Here is a 16,608-nt window from a genome sequence, read left to right on the forward strand (position 1 = left end):
ATCCTGCTGATTGGCCGCCCTTTGCCTCCTTGAGCCTGGTCCTCATTCCTTCCAGCGAGCCCTGCCAGCTCCCTTCCTTCCAACACATGGATCTTCTGGCACCGCCACTCTGCAAGCGCCCCCAGCACAACCGCCAGCCCCTCAGCCTCAGAAACCCCACTGGCTCCTCCCCTTCTCACCTGCACCTCTCCGACCTCCCTCAGCACCCCTGCTACTGTGCCCTGCCTCAGGCCACCGGCAGCTCGCTCTCCCACAAACTCCGACCCGGTCTCCCTCCATCTGGACTCTCCCACCCACTCCAGCCTTTGCGCCGTTGTCAAACACGGACACGTGACTCTGACCAAGATGCAGTGCCCTCTACCACACGGAGGTCAGGTGCAAACTCAGAAAGCAGCACTCAAAGCCCTCTACCCTAGCTCTCACCACATCTGACCCATGCACCCCACACTCAGACGAACTTCCTCGGGTTCAGGGGCCGAGCCAGCACCTGCCAGCGCAACATGTGCAAACACAAACGAAAGAGGCAGAGGCTTCAAACAGGATCAGGAGACCCACAGCACCTGGCCTGAGGTGCGTGCAAAATGGCAACTGAGGGGTGTTTTCACGGTTTATGACCAGAAAAATGGGGGAAGATGGGTTTGATGCTCAACAGTGGATAACTGGTTAGACACGCAATAATGCTGGAGAGGCAGATCAGTTGTTCTAGAACGATGCTCATGATAAACTTGGTAGAAAGAAAATGCAAGTTCCCACATGGCAGCTACTGGTTGAGCCCGCCTTTTAAAGAAAAGTTTTTTAATGTTTATTTTTGAGAGAGAGAAAGAGACACTGTGAGCAGGGGCGGGGCAGAGAAAGAGGGAGGCACAGAAGCTGAAGCAGGCTCCAGGCTCTGAGCTGGCAGCACAGAGCCCGACACGGGGCTTGAACTCACAAACCGTGAGATCATGACCTGAGCCGAAGTCGGACGCTTAACCAACTGAGCCACCCAGGCGCCCCAGAGCCTGCCTCTTTTTTTTTTTTAAATGTTTATTTAGAGAGAGAGAGAGAGAAAACGCACCCACATGTAAGTGAGGAGAGGGGCAGAGAGACAGAGAGAACCCCAAACAGGCTCCTCACTGTCAGCTCAGAACCTGACGTGGGGCTCAAACTCACAAACGGTGAAATCATGACCTGAGCCAAAATTAAGTCTGATGCTCAACCAACTGAACCCTCCAGGCACCCCTGCTTGGGTGTGGTATATAGAATGCTTAGCAAGTGGTAGCCGCTATCAGGTGTAAAAAATTCTTAGGAAGATACACAGCAAAGGTATAGGTCAACAGCGGTTACGGGAATAACATCATTTCAAAAAATTTATTTTATGTATTTAAAGCCTCATCTTCCTCCAAGGACTATGTGTTACCAGATGGCAATAATCTTCAGCTGTATGAAAGGGACTGAGAGAGTAGTCAGACTCGTGAATGCAACACTAACAAGGAGGACGTGCAGGAAGGTAGATTTTAGCTTATGAACGGTACAGGAGCCTTTCTACCAAAAGCTGGGCAATAACTACTTGGGGGAAAAAACCAGCCCACCATCTGGTCTACAGTCAGAGGCGGGCTGAAAACCAACAATCTGATATTGACAGCTCCCACCAGATGAGCGGCTATCTGAGCAGAGGATCAGACTAGGTGTGAGCTTGGGCTCGGGCCACTTAGAACTTGTGCGACTCGGGCCACTTGTCTCTCCACTGATAAGGCCCACAGAACAAAGCCGATTATTAAAGTTCTTCCTGGGTCTGAACGGAACCAGAACCCTAATGAGCCACACAAACAGCTCGCACACAGAGGTGAGGTCACAGGGCCACACAGTCTTAGAGACAAGCCCTCATTTTAACAAATGAGAACACAGAGTGCCAAGAGGAGAGGAGCCTATCCAAAGCCACGCCCTGACCTGGGGGGATCCAGTCTCCTGACTTCACAATGTTGAGTCCTTCTTCAGACGCTGCGACTCTAAGTGTGGATCTGTACGGGCGTGGCACCCCAGGCATCCTCTCCAGCTGTAACTCCAACACAGGGCAGGAAGGGCTACTCATGTGCAGGCCTCCCCCAACTGCCTGTCGTCTTCTCCTTTCCGTGGCAACAACCCGGCACCGTCTCGTGGCAAGTAATGCTCACGTGTCCACTGAGTGACGACTGTGAGTGGGAACACACAAAGCAACTACCATAATATAACCAAACCTGACCCTGCAGAGAGAGATCTCTCTTGCTCATTCTTTTGGAGGTTTGCATACAGCTGACAGGAGTTAAGTGGTTCCGGGGCACCACGCTGAGTCAGCTGGGAGAGCATGCAACTCCTGATCTTGAGGTCATGAGTTTGAGCCCCACCTTGGGTACAGAGATTACTTAAAAAGAAAAGAAAATTCTTAGAGGCGCCTGGGTGGCTCAGTCTGTTGAACGTCTAACTCTTGATTTGGGCTCAGGTCATGACCTCGTGGTTGTGATCAAGCCTAGCATCGGGCTCTGTGCTGGGTGTGAAGCCTGCTTGGAATTTTCTCCCCCCCCCACCCACCCACTTGTGTATGTGTGCACTCTCTCTAAAAAAATAATTTTAAAGTAAAAAAATAAAAAATGAATTTAAAAATATTAAAACAACATGTTCAGGGGCCCACAAAGACACGTAGAACAAAACAATACAAGGAGGCAGCCCTCCACATAGGGCACACAGTAGGTGCTAACAGACGAGACAGCCGTTCTTCAAAGGGGAAAGTGCTTCAAACGTCACAGGGCAGGCACAGCATGGTTTCTGAACCAAGCAGATAAACGAGGAGAGCAAGAGAGCTCTCCAAGTGTTTTAAATGCCTTCGACTGTGTCCAGACACAGAGGACTCCTATCCCAGGTAGTGAAACTGCACAACACGGCCACAACTGCCATCCGCTGGTGACCTCTGGGGTACTGCGCTTGGGTAGATGTGCCAGAGTGGTGCCGTCCAAGCACTAATGTGCACGGGGCGGGGAGCAGCCAGGAGCTTGCTCAAGCGCAGGCCCTCACCAGAAGGCCGGGGGCAGGTCTGGGGATCTGCGTTTCCAACAAGCTCCCAGGTTCTCAGTTCCTACTGAGGCTGCTGGGCTACAGGCGGTCAGAGCAGCGAGGCGCCAGGGGAACAGGACACCAACGGATCCATTTCCCACGACTCGAGAGAGTTCAGAGGCAAAAAGGAACACAGTGCCTGGGAGGACTGACGTGGGAAAGTGGTTTCTAATACTAAATATTTCAAACCAGCTCACATATCTGGGAGCAGGGAACTGGTTAAACGCACAATGGTCCCCTCACATGACTGACTACACGACCGTTAAAAACAAGAGAAGTCTGCATGAGTCATTTGGAAAAATCACGAAGATAGATCATTGAGTGAAAAGGGCAAGTCAGAGCAGAGCAAAAGAACCCACGGCACTCGTAAGAGAAAAGTTACACGTTACGTAAAACGTTATTTTAAAACTTTGGAAACATCCCAATTATTACCCATCTGTGGGGATGAGACGAGGCACTCCCTCCTGCGCCTGACATTTTTTTTAAAAGATTTTATTTTTAAGTAACCTCTCTACCCGACATGGGGTTTGAACTCACAACCCCAAGCAAGATCAAGAGTCACATGCTCCACCGACTGAGCCAGCCAGGTGCCCCAGGTGCCTGACACTTCTAGATTATTTGGGGGCCTTTATTTTGTGATGAACAGGTATAACTTTATAATAAAAGTAACAAAGATGACAGTTTTGTTTTTATTGAGTTTCCTGCAAGCCACGTATATGGGTCATGTGGACGTCAAGTCTAGACAAGACACTTCTATGGTTTACGTGCAAAGAGAGAAGTTCCTCAAGGACCACAGCCACCGTATAAGACCTCACCCCTAGATTAGGGAGGAGTATGTCTTTCTGGAAAATTTTAGAAACAATTACACAGACTATTTGTGGGCAACTGGGGAATCCACACTGATCCCTGGGGTTACCGTTTCCTCTTCTAAGAAGCTGTACGAGACCAACCTCCCATCTTTTTGGATCAGCTACTGGACAGGGACATGGGAGGGTGCAGCAGGGGCAGTGAAGCATCTTCTAGCTACAATGGAGAGGTAGGAGATCCGTGGCTGCCGGAACAACCACGCCCGAGAAGCTACCACAGTCTCTTGTCCCGGCTGACTCGTTTAAAAGGGAACTAGATCAAGTGTTTGGTGCTTGTAAAATGGACAGGTCACGGCAAAGTGGGGGAGATGGCTCATAGGGCAGAGAATAAAAGCAGACCGGAACGGCGAGCTCAAATTTCACTCCATCCTCCTAACTTCTGTGCATCCTTCTGGGAACAGCCTAGCATGTGAACGAGGAGTGCTCTTCTCTGAAGCCGCCCCCTTAGGTTTACAAAGGAAACTGTATCCCGATGATGATGCTGGTACCGGACTCGGCATTTACCAAAACATCCCCAGAACCAGACTTGAGTGTGTACTGTCCATGTCAACAAGTCAACTGCAGGAATGACGCTGGAGCACCCAGGTGCGCAGCGCTGCAGAGAGAGGGGACTGAGCCGAGCACACACTCACTCGCCTGGCACTCTTGGCTACCCACTGCCCCTGGCCCAGCCACACAGCCCTGTCCCGGAGGGTCCCTCTGGAAGAGACTGTGAAAGCAGAACCGTCAGGAGAGTAACTTCAAAGACACAGAACGTGGAGAATAAGCACCACTCTACCCTCCACGGTGACCACCTCTGAATTCTAATCTCGTTAGTTTAGATATGCAAATCTGCAGTTTGCCAGCATCTAGCAAGAGGTGGGGTCCCAAATGCAACCCTCCAGGCAGCACCAGCCGACACAGGTCAACGAGGCTGGCACCTCCCTCCTGGCAGCCCCAGCCTTCACGCAGGGGGCTAAGAGCTCTTCTTCTGCCACTACCTACCACTAGGCTGCAAGAAGCCACAACCCCAGGTCCGTAGGAGATCGTGACTGGCCCTGCCTCTGCCGCCCTTTGTGAACCTACACAGTCATTTACAAATGTGTCCCCCACTAAAAACTCGAGTCGCAGGGCACCTGGGTGGCTCAGTGGGTTAAGTGTCCGACTTCAGCTCCAGTCATGATCTCACGGTTCATGGGTTCAAGCCCCGCATCGGGCTCTGTGCTGACAGCTCAGAGCCTGGAACCTGCTTCGGATTCTGTGTCTCCCTCTCTCTCTGCCCCTCCCCTGCTTGAGCTGTCTCTCTCTCTCAAAAACAAATAAAGAATAAAAAAAAAGTTGAAAAACAAAAACAAAACAAAAACCTCGAGTCTTGTTAGACTCGGCCCTATTAGTGAACCCATCTAGACAGCTGTGGATTCCCAGTGGCAGCTAACCTACCTGCTGTTCAAGCCCTCCCAGCTCCCATCTCTCTCAGCACCTGCTCACCATGACAAGCCCCAAGTGTCCTCCGCAGAGAAATGCTGAGCAGGCTGAGAGTGGAGCCTGTCCCCAAATGGAGCGGGTCCCTGCAGCAGCTACTCACGGGAGTTAGGATCCCACCTGACTGCATACTGTTATGCCAGCACCCTGACCGCACTTCGGCATCTGGTCCCTAGGAATCCAAAGAGAGCCTGGCAAACACCGTGCTGAGAAAGTCCAGACACACTAAATGGATGGAGGGCAGGTGAGACGGACAGAACTCATGCTCTCTGAGTTCATAGTCACCAATGATCTCTCTCTCTTCTCTGAGAGCATACAGGCTATTACTCTTTCTAAAACACGAACTGAGATCGAAGTCAGGCCTGCACACTCTAGTCAGTTCTTCACCAGCCCTCTCCCTCGGCTGGAAACTGGGGTGTTTGTGTGGAGTCTCCCAGCACCTCTCCTACCCCGTGGCTCCTCAAGGACCAGCAATTTCACCTGCAGAAGGCCTCAAAGAGCCTCTGGACAGGATGCCGTTAGTCTGAGCAGAAGTTAAGCCTCTCACCTGGGATTTCCATTCTCTCGTTCCAAGGCTTCCTTTACCCTTGGCTTTCTGCCCGCCCTTTCCTTACCTTACATAAAAAGGTCAAAGTAACTATCTTTGCCTCAGGTCTTTCTGTGTTTCACCATCCAGCTCACTGCAGGCTTTCACCTTCCTGACGACACTTTTCTTACAGCTCTATGTGCTCTCTTGGTGCGGTCCTTAGTTTTCTTTCTGTCCTTCCTATCTTCCACAGAAAACGTAAGCTGGCCTGGGAGTCCCTCCCCACACCCCAAGGCCTCCGTGTGCTCTTCAGACACAGTCAACTCTTCCTCCTCCCAGGAGCTCACCTACAGTTAGACTCAATCTCCCAGGACCTGCTTCCCTTTCAGTCTCAAACCACAAGATCACGCCTCTTTTTCGGAGCATCCCAAAACCCTCCAACTCCAGGGTATGTATCCTCCCAGCCTTCTCGCTGCTGGACTCTCCAGTTTGAAGACAGCATGCCTGCAGACCCCTTCAGTGATCCAACAGACCACTTGGAAAAGCTCTGCCCTTTCCGGCTCCAACCCTACCACCTTCCAACTTCGACCTGAAGTGGTTAAGGTCACCTGAACAAGGGACTTTTCTTTTGCAAACCTGAAACCCAAGCAGGTAGTCATTCTAATGCCCAGTGAAGAAGGATATCCAGCTCACTAGAGGCAGAAAAGCCCTGCTAAAGAATTCACACGCTACCCTGCTAACCTCTGGAAGCCCTTGGCCCGAGTGCAAGGTTTACTCCCAGCCAGTTAGCACGCCCAAGGGCAGCCGGGCCTTTCTGATGGCAAATCTTAAGAGCAGAAGGCAGCAAACTGGCCTCCAGACTCAAACAGGTACTTTATTATCAGTTTGGTCTTACCCAACTAGCCACCCCCTCAACCCTGACTGAGGCACTCGGTCTCGCCAACAAAACAACAAAAAAACAAAAACCACCAGAAACACACAGGCTGCTGTGGAGCACAATATTCTCCTGTAACAGATCTACACTGGGGAAGGCGCTGGGCATAAGCATGGTCTCAGCCCCTTCCTGACATTTCTGCCCACTCTTCTCAGGTCAGGTGCCCATGTCCAAAAGGCTCCTATTCAATTAGCCCCTTTAATTAAGTTGGCCTCCAAAGATACTCTCCCAGAGTACGACGCCTCTTCACTTACTCCAACCCATATGCAGAGAGCAAACTGGGCATGTTTCGCCCTAAAAGAGCATGTAGCAAGTTATGGCAGAGACAGAACACAAGTCTTCTGACCTTCCAGTCACTGATCTCCCACCACCACACTGCCTCTGAAGGTCAGAAGGAAAGCTGGAGGCTCTGGGGAAATCTGGTGGCTTCCAGAACACAGACAAGGCCTCCGGTTCAAGACCAAAGACTGAAGAAGTCAAGGTCACAGGCTAGCCCAGGGCTCCCTTCCCAACCCCTAGCCCCTTGTCCCTCCCTCACTCACAAGGACAGCAGCAAGGAAAAGCCAGCAATATAGAGATTCCTCTGGGCACGGAAAAGCTTCATGTGGAAGTGTTCCATGGCCCCGGGATTATTCTGCAGGTTCACCTTCTCTGTCACATCATCATACTTCCGGATCTCACGCACAGCATCTGCAACAGAGAAGAAATGTGAGGGCATTTAACTCCTACTGACATTGGGGTGTCCAGGGGAGACGCAGCAGGACTCAAGGTGACCTCACTTCCGTCACATCTGCCACCCCAGTTATCCCCTGTTCTACACACACCTTGGGGGACACCTTCTCAAGAGCTCTGCTCTCAGACCCATTCTCTCCTTTGGTTTTTCTCAGGTCGCTCCCTGGCCCCAGCCTTCACAGACCACAAACCCGCTCATATCAAGGTGCTAACCAAGTCTGAAGTGTTGCTGGCAATGGCCATGGTGCCCCCAAATGCGATTCTGCTTAGCTCAAGTCAGACTGGCCATCAGGTGCCCCAGTGATAAACCAGGGTAATCCCCCACTGAGGAGGTACCAGTGTCCTAGGAGTCAAGATCCTGAGGGCGCCTGCCTGCTAAAGACTTGGGCTTTGGGGCACATGGGGGCTCAGTTGGTTGAGCATCTGACTTCGGATCAGGCCATGATCTCACAGTCCGTGAGTTCAAGCCCTGCGTTGGGTTCTGTGCTGACAGCTCAAGCTTGGAGCCTGCTTCGAATTCTGTGTCTCCTCTCTCTCTCTGCCCCTACCCTGCTTGTATGTGCACGTGTGCTCTCTCTCTAAAAAAATAAACATTACAAAAAAAGACTCAAGCTTTTCCATTCCTAAATTTCATAATGGGTTTTATTATATAAATATTACCCTAAAAATAAATGTTAAGATGTCTACATTACCCAAAGCAATTAGCAGATTGCATGCAATCCCTATCAAAGTACCAACAAACAGCATTTTTCACAGAACTAGAACAAACACTTCTAAAATGTGTATGGAACCACGAAAGACCTGGAATAGCCAAAGCAATCTTGAAAAAGAAAAACAAAACAGGAGGTATCACAATTCCAAATTCTAAATTATATTACAATGCAGTAATAATTAAAACCATATGGTACTGGCATAAAAATAGACACATAGATCAACAAAACAGAATAGAAAATCTAGGAAAAAAACCCACAGCTGTATGGTCAATCTTCCACAAAGAAGAAAAGTATATCCAATGGGAAAAGCACAGTCTCTTCAATAAATGGTGCCGGGAAAACTGGACAATTCTTCATGCAAGGACCACTTTCTTTCACCATACACAAAACTAAACTAAAAAATGCATTAAAGACCTAAATGTGACACCTGAATCCATAAAAATCCTTGAACAGAGCACAAGCAATAATTTCTCTGACATCATCCACAGCAACATTTTTCTAGTTATGTCTCCTGAGACAAATAAAACAAAAGCAAAAGTAAACTACTGGAACCACAGCAAAATACAAAGCTTCTGTACAGCAAAGGAAACAATCGACAAAAACTAAAAGGCAACCTATGGAATGAGAAAAGATAAAAAAAAAACTTCAAAGAAAAACCAAAAACTGTCTTATTCTGATTACAAAATGAATGCAAGCTCATAAAAAATTCAAATACAACCTGTATATCTGAAATGTGTAAAGAGAAAGAATCCCATGACGTAATCACCTCCAGTAAGCATAATACGTTGGTCATCTTACCTAAAGCAGTCACTGTCAGCCACGTTACCCTATTTCCTCTGTAACACACACCCTAATCTGATATTATCCTAATTACAGGTTTATTGTCCATCTCCGCTGAATCAGACTACAAACTCCACTAAGGAAGAAATCTTTTCTTCTACATCCAGGCCCTAGCACAGCTCTGGGTGCACAGGGGGCATGCAAATGACTACTGAATCACCAATAGCCTCTGCTCCTGGGCGGCACTGTTAGACGTAGAGTGCCCCAGTTTACAAATATACTCATATCTGTTTGCCTATTATTGTAGAAACGGAATAACCTACTGCTTTTTCCTCCCTTACCCCTGAGACATCTTTTTAAAAGCTGGCACATAAAGATCTACCTAGAAAGGTCTGTTAACAGACACCCATGGGAAAGGAGCAAGTTAACACTATATGGACATTGTTTGGTTCTTAATGTCTGGTTCGAGACTGCTTAGGGTTTTTTTTTTTTTCCAATTAAAAAAAAATTTTTTTTAACGTTTATTTTTGAGAGAGAGAATGCAAGTGAGAGAGAGCACAAGCGGCGGGGGGGGGGGGAGAGAGAAGGGAAGACAGAGATCACAAGCACTGCAGCACAGAATCCAATGTGGAGCTGGAACTCACAAAACTGTGAGATCACGACCTGAGCTAAAACCAAGAGGTGGATGCTTAACCAATTGAGCCACCCAGGCGCCCCGAGTCTGCTGGTTTTTAAGCTGACTTCACATTATAAGAAATGTGCTCTTTACTGGCATTGCACCCTTGTGTTACATCTGGAACGTGAAACAAACATTCTCCAACACTGAGCAGGAGTTATAACCAGGACAACAACATACCTATTTGTTATGAACTGTGTGTTCCTGTCCCCCCCCCCCCGACCATTCCTATATAACCCCCCATTCCTATAACCCCCAATGGATTGGTATTAGGACGTGGAGCCTTTGAGAAGGGTTAGGTCATGAAAGTGGGGCCCTCATGAATAAAGTTAGTGCCCTTATAAAAGAGACCCCCCCCAGCGCTCTCATCCTTTTTGCCACGTGAGGACAAAACGAGAAGGTTTTATGAACAAGGAACAGGGCCCTCACCAGACATCAAATCTGCTGGTACCTTGATCTTGGACTTCCAGCCTCCAGAACTGTGAAAAATACATGTCTGTTGTTTAAGCCACACAGTCTGTGACATTTTTGTTATAGCAGCCCAATCTAAGACATAAAACTTAAAATGTTCATACCCTTGGGGGTGCCTGGATGGCTCAGTTAAGTATCTGACTCTTGATCTCGTTTTGGGTCATGATCTCAGTTTGTGAGATCCAGCCCTGCCTCAGGCTCTGTGCTGATAGCGCAGAGCCTGCTTGGGATTCTCTCTCTCACACTCTCTGCCCCTCCCCCGCTTGCAATCTCTCTCTAAATAAACTTAAAAAAATGTTCATACCCTCAGATTCACCTATTCCACCTCTATGAATTTATCCTACATGAACATTTGCATAAATGTGTAATGATACAAGTGCAACTGTAAAGAAAGAATTGAATTACAGCAAAACCATGTGTTAGAATACCACACAATCTTTAAAAAGGATGAGACTACTGTAAAAAGATATCTAAGACAACACGGAAAACACACAACCAATCCAGAATAGCGTGTACTATGATCTGAATCCAATCCCAAGTGGTACGTAATATACGTATACATTTTTGCTGTTTATTTATTTTTGAGAGAGACAGCACTAGCTGGGGAGGGGCAGAGAGAGAGGGAGACACAGAATCCGAAGCAGGCTCCAGGCTCTGAGCTGTCAGCACAGAGCCCAATGTGCAGCTCGAACTCACGAACCGTGTGATCACGTCCTGAGCCGAAGTCAGACACTTCACTGACTAAGCCACCCAAGACACCCCTGGTACTTGATGTTTTAACAAAGATGTCAGCATGGAAAAATGCTGTGGAGGGGTGCTTGGGTGGCTCAGTCATCCAACTCTTGATTTTGGCTCAAGTCATGATCTCACAGCTCATGTGATTTAGCCCTGCATCAGGCTCTGCACTGACAGTGCAGAGCCTGTTTGGGATTCTCTCTTGCTCCTCCACCACTCATGACTAGTGCACACGCGCGCTCTCTCTCTCTCTCAAAAATGTTTTAAAAAAACGCAGTTCAACAGCTTAGAAGAAGAGAACGAAAAATGCCTGTCGAAACATACAACAAAATACCAACAATGGTTTTCTGTGAGACATGGAATACTGGGGAAGGGGGGGGAATTCAACTTTCTGGGTTAAACTTCTGGATTTTTAAGAATGTGTTATTTTGTGATTTAAATAACACACATTGGAGCTCCTGGGTGACTCAGTAGATTAAGTGTCTGACTTGATTTTGGCTCAGATCATGATCTCACAGTTCGTGGGACCAAGCCCTGCATCGGGCTCTGGGCTGACAGCTCAGATTTTCTTTCTCTCTCTCTCTCCCTCCCCCTCTCCCATGCGCACTCGTGCGTTCTCTCAAAATAAACTTTTAAAACAAACACACTTTTCTACACCACCATTTGCATCCAGAAACCCCACCGCCCTAAGGACCACCATAGCCAATGGCAGGGAACAGATGGGATGAAGTGTTAGGCCACACTAGCCCAAGTCACAAAACAGAGTGCTGCCCTCCCTGTATCAGGCCCCTGGACCAGGGCAGCTGACCCTGGAAGTTCATCAAGCCCACCCCCAGCCCCAGCCCTGCCCCAGACCCCTCCCAGATAAGGCTAGAGTCCAGCCAGGGCTGAAGCTATAGCTAGTTATGCCCATCACCTTCCACTAGGATTTCCTGCTAACTGACGTTTATATTTTTAGAAGCCTCCACAGACCTATGTTACACTTCTTACCATTAGAGTAGAAAGCAGCCAGTCATCATAGCTAGTGTCTCTCTACAACTTCCAAGCAGTTCCCTGACCTCAAAAAAAAAATAGCACCTTTGCCAACTACTGGATTCTGCAAAGGGCCTCCCTGGCCCATCAGTGATGCTAGAAAAGAGAGCACTCGTGGAGCCTGGTGCAGAGGGGCAAGGCCCTAAGGGAGCACCCCAGCATAGCCCCTGCCACTCCCATTCTTGCCCCTACCCTACACCCAAAAGCAAAAGCACACACACTCGGTTCCGATCTAAAGTCCAGCTTTTTAAGTTTATTTTTGAGAGAGGAGAAAGAGAGAGAATGAATCCCAAGCAGGCCCCACACTGTCAGCACTGTCACACAGAGCCCAACACGGGGCTAGAACTCATGAAGCATGAGATCGTGACCTGAGCCAAAATCAGTAGTCAAATGCTTAAAAGACTGAGCCACTCAAGCGCCCCTACAGTCCAGCTTTTTAATGCGCAAAGGCTAACGCAGGTATTCCCTGCCCACTCTGTGCTCACAGAACACTCAGGGAAAGAACCTCGATTGGAAAGAGCTACCTCCTGGGCCCCTGCCAAGTATTTCAAGAACAGCACGGTTGCATATGAGGGCAGCTGGTACCCACCCTACACCGCTGGGAAGGGTAGGCCGCACCTGGCCTGGTCAGAGGAAGTCCTGCCTGAACATATCCCTTCAGGCCCCAAGACATTAGGAAGGAAATGCCTAATGCTCAGCTAGTGGGTGGAGCCTTGCACATTCCCCCTGAACTACGGCCCCCTGCCCTTCCACCCACTACCACATTTCTGCCAGAAACTAAGGGAAAGAAGAGCGTTTTGAGTCTAAGCAGGTCACACTCTGGAAACGGGACCGCTGTCTGCAGCGGAACCCAGCCAATGCTTTCAAGTCCAAATAGGGGGACGTACTGATCACTTACCACAGCGAAACGCACGTTTCACAGCCGGATGAGAACTATACTGATTCCTCTGGTCTCTAAACAATCACACCGCCACCACATCACAAGATGCCTGCCTTCCATCTTAACACCACAAGGCCCCAGGCCCCATCCCCGAGCATGCTCTGGAACCAGCTTATCTTTCAAGCCCTGCTGGTGTGCACCTCAATGTGTTTATAGAACTTCACGGCCAGAAGGACCCAGAGAGACCTGGCCTGACCCATCCAGAGAGATCTGGGATATACTGCCAGACCTCTCAGTCCCCCCCACCAAGCCACAGGACGTGGCAGCTTCCTCCCCAGCCCCACTCCCTTTTGGTAGCTCAGTTCCTTATTCACAGCCTGTCTGTGTGACTCAAGAGCAGTACTGCTTAAACCAAGGTCAACAAGGACCAGCCAGCTTCTCTCGGTTTCAGTTCTGGAATGACCTCAGGAGCCGCCCCAGAAAAGTGAGGTGGCTGTCATAAAGTGCATAAAGGCTGCTGGTCAAAATAAAGGCCCTGCCGGCAGTCAGCAGCACCCTCTTCCCAAGAGAAAGACAGAGGCACCGAAGTGGTCTCCTCTGAGAAGCTCAACCTGCAGGCTGCCCGTGGCACGGAGCCTTGCAGCAGAGGCCATGCCATGGCGAAGGGTCTGGGCAGGTGGCCGCCCTCAGCCACGGCTCACTCACCGATGACCAGCAGCACAAGGATGACAATGAGAACTACGAAGAAGGTATTGCCGTACATCACCACCAGCTCCACCAGGCGGGACTTGAAAATCTTCTGCCATCTGTGAAGACAAAAAGGCTGAAGAAACAAACACACTTGGGACTCGGGCCCCAGGAACAGAGCCAGTCCCGCACTCTTCTCCAATGGCTGAGTTTCTTGAAAAGACTCGGCCTTAGTGGCCTGCAGTGCTCCAATTTAGAACATCTGTTCAAGAGCAGAAAGGAAAAAAAAAAAAAGGGCCTGTGCACGTATAAAAAATTTCTAAAAAAGCACAATCTTAAACGTTAATCATCTCTAGGGAAAGAAACAAAACCTTTGTTTGATTACTAAGGTACAATTAACACACGACATACTACCAGTTTCAGGGGCAGGAGAAGCGAAAACCGGACCTTTTGTTGCGTTCCTCTACGTGATATTCAAAACGTTGGCCACACGCACACTTCTTCAAACAGCTTCTCCACGTGACCCAAGTGCGTTCATCTAGACTGCCACCACCCTAGGTTATTGTGAAGCAGACCCAAGACCCCTCTCCGTTTCCTTCCATAAGTACATAAGGATGTAACTCTGTCACGAAAGCACCTTTGGGAATGGCTAATACAATCACAATGCCATCGCCAGACCTCAAGAAAATTAACAAGAATCCCTCGTTATCAGAGCCAGAGTCCCAAAGTCCAATTGCTGCATTTCTTTTTAAAGCTTGGTTTGTTTGAATCTGAACTGATGAGGTTTTGACTCTGCATTTAGTTAGTATTTTCAATTTCTCCTCCTCACCCTCTTCTGTCTTCCTTCCCAGACCACTTTTTGCAGAAACCAGGTTGGTTATCTTACAAAGCTGCCCAGGTCGCAGCTCCAAAAGGGCCTCTGTCTCTGCATCTCCCCCCTGAACTGTATGAAGTGTGAAGAGACTCAGATCTGGCTTTGGCAAAAACATTTCTTAGACAAGGTTGAATACTTTTTATCCCATCAGCGGTCCGTATCTTTCAATTAAAAAGTTTTTTAAAATACCTGTGAAGAATTAGCGTTATTTGTAATTTTCTAATTAAAATCAAAATGTGTTCACATATTACCTGCAATTAAAAATTAATCTCCAATTAACTCCGAACAGGCCCTCCATTCTTTAAAAGGAATATGGCTTCACCTCTCACTGGCTGAGTAATGCTCATGAGGCTCCTACACAATGCCAGCGGGACTAGTGAGGAGGACAGGAGTCACCAAATCAACTACAACATAACCCCACGGTGTGTGTCTTCCAGATGCCACACTGCCATCCCCTGAACCCTTGGGGACCAAGGGAAGGCGGAGGCCAGCGTTCCCAGAAACATAACTAGAGACAGCTCTTCCTCCTTTTGGGGCATTCTGAAGGCCAGAAGGCAGGGTGCCCAGGGAGGGAATTCAGCAAGACGTGACAAAGCAAAACCGTGTAGAAGGCCGGCAATAGTTATCACAGCCCCTGCCACCCCAACCCCACACGGGTTCTACCTGTTTCCATGTGGCCCCGATGCCGGGGTCTTCCCAGCTTTCCGTACACAAGCTATGGGGCTCGGCGCAGTCACCCTCTTGCTCGCCCGCTTGCTCCACGGGCCTTACCTTTTGGGAGAAATGAAGGGAATGCAGAGCAGCAGCACAGCAAAGACCTCTGCGTAGAGGAAGGTGGCGACTGCAGTCCACTGCAGACTCATCCTGTTGCTAGAAGGTTTCCAGCAGTGAGATGTGAGTTTGTTTCCTGGCAGGACAGAAAAGGGACAGAAGTCGTGAGAGCTGAGCGGCCACTCCTGACCCTCTACCCCAGCATTCCACTCGTTTTCCAAACCACTGGCTGAAACTGGGCACGACTCGGCAGGGACACTTGGCCAACGGCGCCCAAAGGCCTGACAAACTCCCGTTTGCCAGGGCGGAGGTACTTGCTCCCTCCTAGCACGCGCATTAAAAGCCACCCTTCTGGAGAATTCCTTTCCCGGTTGAGTTGGGCAAACTCCTTAGGCCTGCCTACCCGAGAAAGCGTTCTGAATTATGATCATGCAGACGAGACAAAATTCTCGACATCCATCGGGCCCTCTCCCTTCCCAGCCAGCTCCGGGGCGGCCGCATCTCGATAACGCACTTTTCCCCAGAGCCGCGGCGTCCCCGCCCCCCAGGGAAACCGGAAGACCCTTCCCTGCCGAGCCTCTGAGCCTTCCCAAACAGGGCCGCAAGAGAACCTGCAGCCTCCCTCCGGGGCGCGAGCAGGGGCTAAAAATGGCCTTCCGACGCCGCGTCTGCCTCCCACGGGGTGGGAGAACTCGAAGTACCTCAGAGAGCCCCGCAGAGCGACTCCTACCGGGCGGGAGTCAGGGCCAAAAACAAACGCAGATCCCGACTAAGCGCCTCATGGCCCCGTCCAAAGAAAGTTCTAGAAAAAGCGGTCTTTTCGGAAACCGGAAGAGCCCCTCTCCTCAGCCCTGGTCGGCCCCAGCGCCCACGCGGCTCGAAACCCGCCCTCCTCCGCGCGCCACGCGCGCGACCCCCCGGGACGCGGCCCTAGCCCGCCACGCCCCCCACAGGCCCCACCCCGGCGGCCCCTCCCCAGGGGCTTCGCCACCGCCCCTCACCCCCGCGGAGGCCCTCAAGCCCCCGGAGCCCAACTGCAGCCGCCGCCCCGACTTCCCTCCCCAGCCCCGTCCCCGCACTCCCGGCTCGGCCGTCGTCCCCACGCCCCGCGGCCCCTCCGCACTACCCGCCGCTGCCCCCCGTCGAAGGCCCGGAGGCCCACGCTCACCGAGCTTCCCACGGCCGACGCACACGCCCCGCCGCCGTCACCGAACGCTCCCACCGCAGCCCTGGCCCCGCCCCTTCCCCCGCGGCCGGAAACCGGAAGCACCCGCCGCGTCCCGCCCCGCTCCCGACCGCACCCAGGCCCCGGCGACTCCGCCCACGGCCGGTTTTCGCCCCGCCCCCGAGCCGTGGCTCCGACGCCCAGGACTGGAGGAGAAGGGGCGCCTCGAGGCTGGGCGG

General features: G+C 50.5%; 1 protein-coding gene across 2 annotated transcripts in view; it reads right to left on the reverse strand.

Annotated features, from left to right (window-relative positions):
* The window catches only part of BCAP31 (B cell receptor associated protein 31), a 29,520-nt gene extending 13,011 nt beyond the window's left edge, over window positions 1–16,509 (reverse strand). The window contains exons 1-4 of one of the 2 annotated variants that reach the window (XM_027053346.2): window positions 16,373–16,509; window positions 15,205–15,340; window positions 13,578–13,678; window positions 7,396–7,543 (exon numbers count right to left, since the gene is read on the reverse strand). In XM_027053346.2, the coding sequence (XP_026909147.1) occupies window positions 7,396–7,543; window positions 13,578–13,678; window positions 15,205–15,296 (341 nt within the window). In that variant the 5' untranslated portion in view covers window positions 15,297–15,340; window positions 16,373–16,509. Of the gene's footprint in view, window positions 1–7,395; window positions 7,544–13,577; window positions 13,679–15,204; window positions 15,341–15,905; window positions 16,043–16,372 lie in introns of those variants that run through there. The other variant, XM_027053347.2, reaches the window with a different exon arrangement.
* Between the last annotated feature and the right edge of the window lie 99 nt (window positions 16,510–16,608).

Source organism: Acinonyx jubatus, chromosome X (genome assembly GCF_027475565.1).
Source record: "Acinonyx jubatus isolate Ajub_Pintada_27869175 chromosome X, VMU_Ajub_asm_v1.0, whole genome shotgun sequence".
Lineage (NCBI taxonomy): Eukaryota > Metazoa > Chordata > Mammalia > Carnivora > Felidae > Acinonyx > Acinonyx jubatus.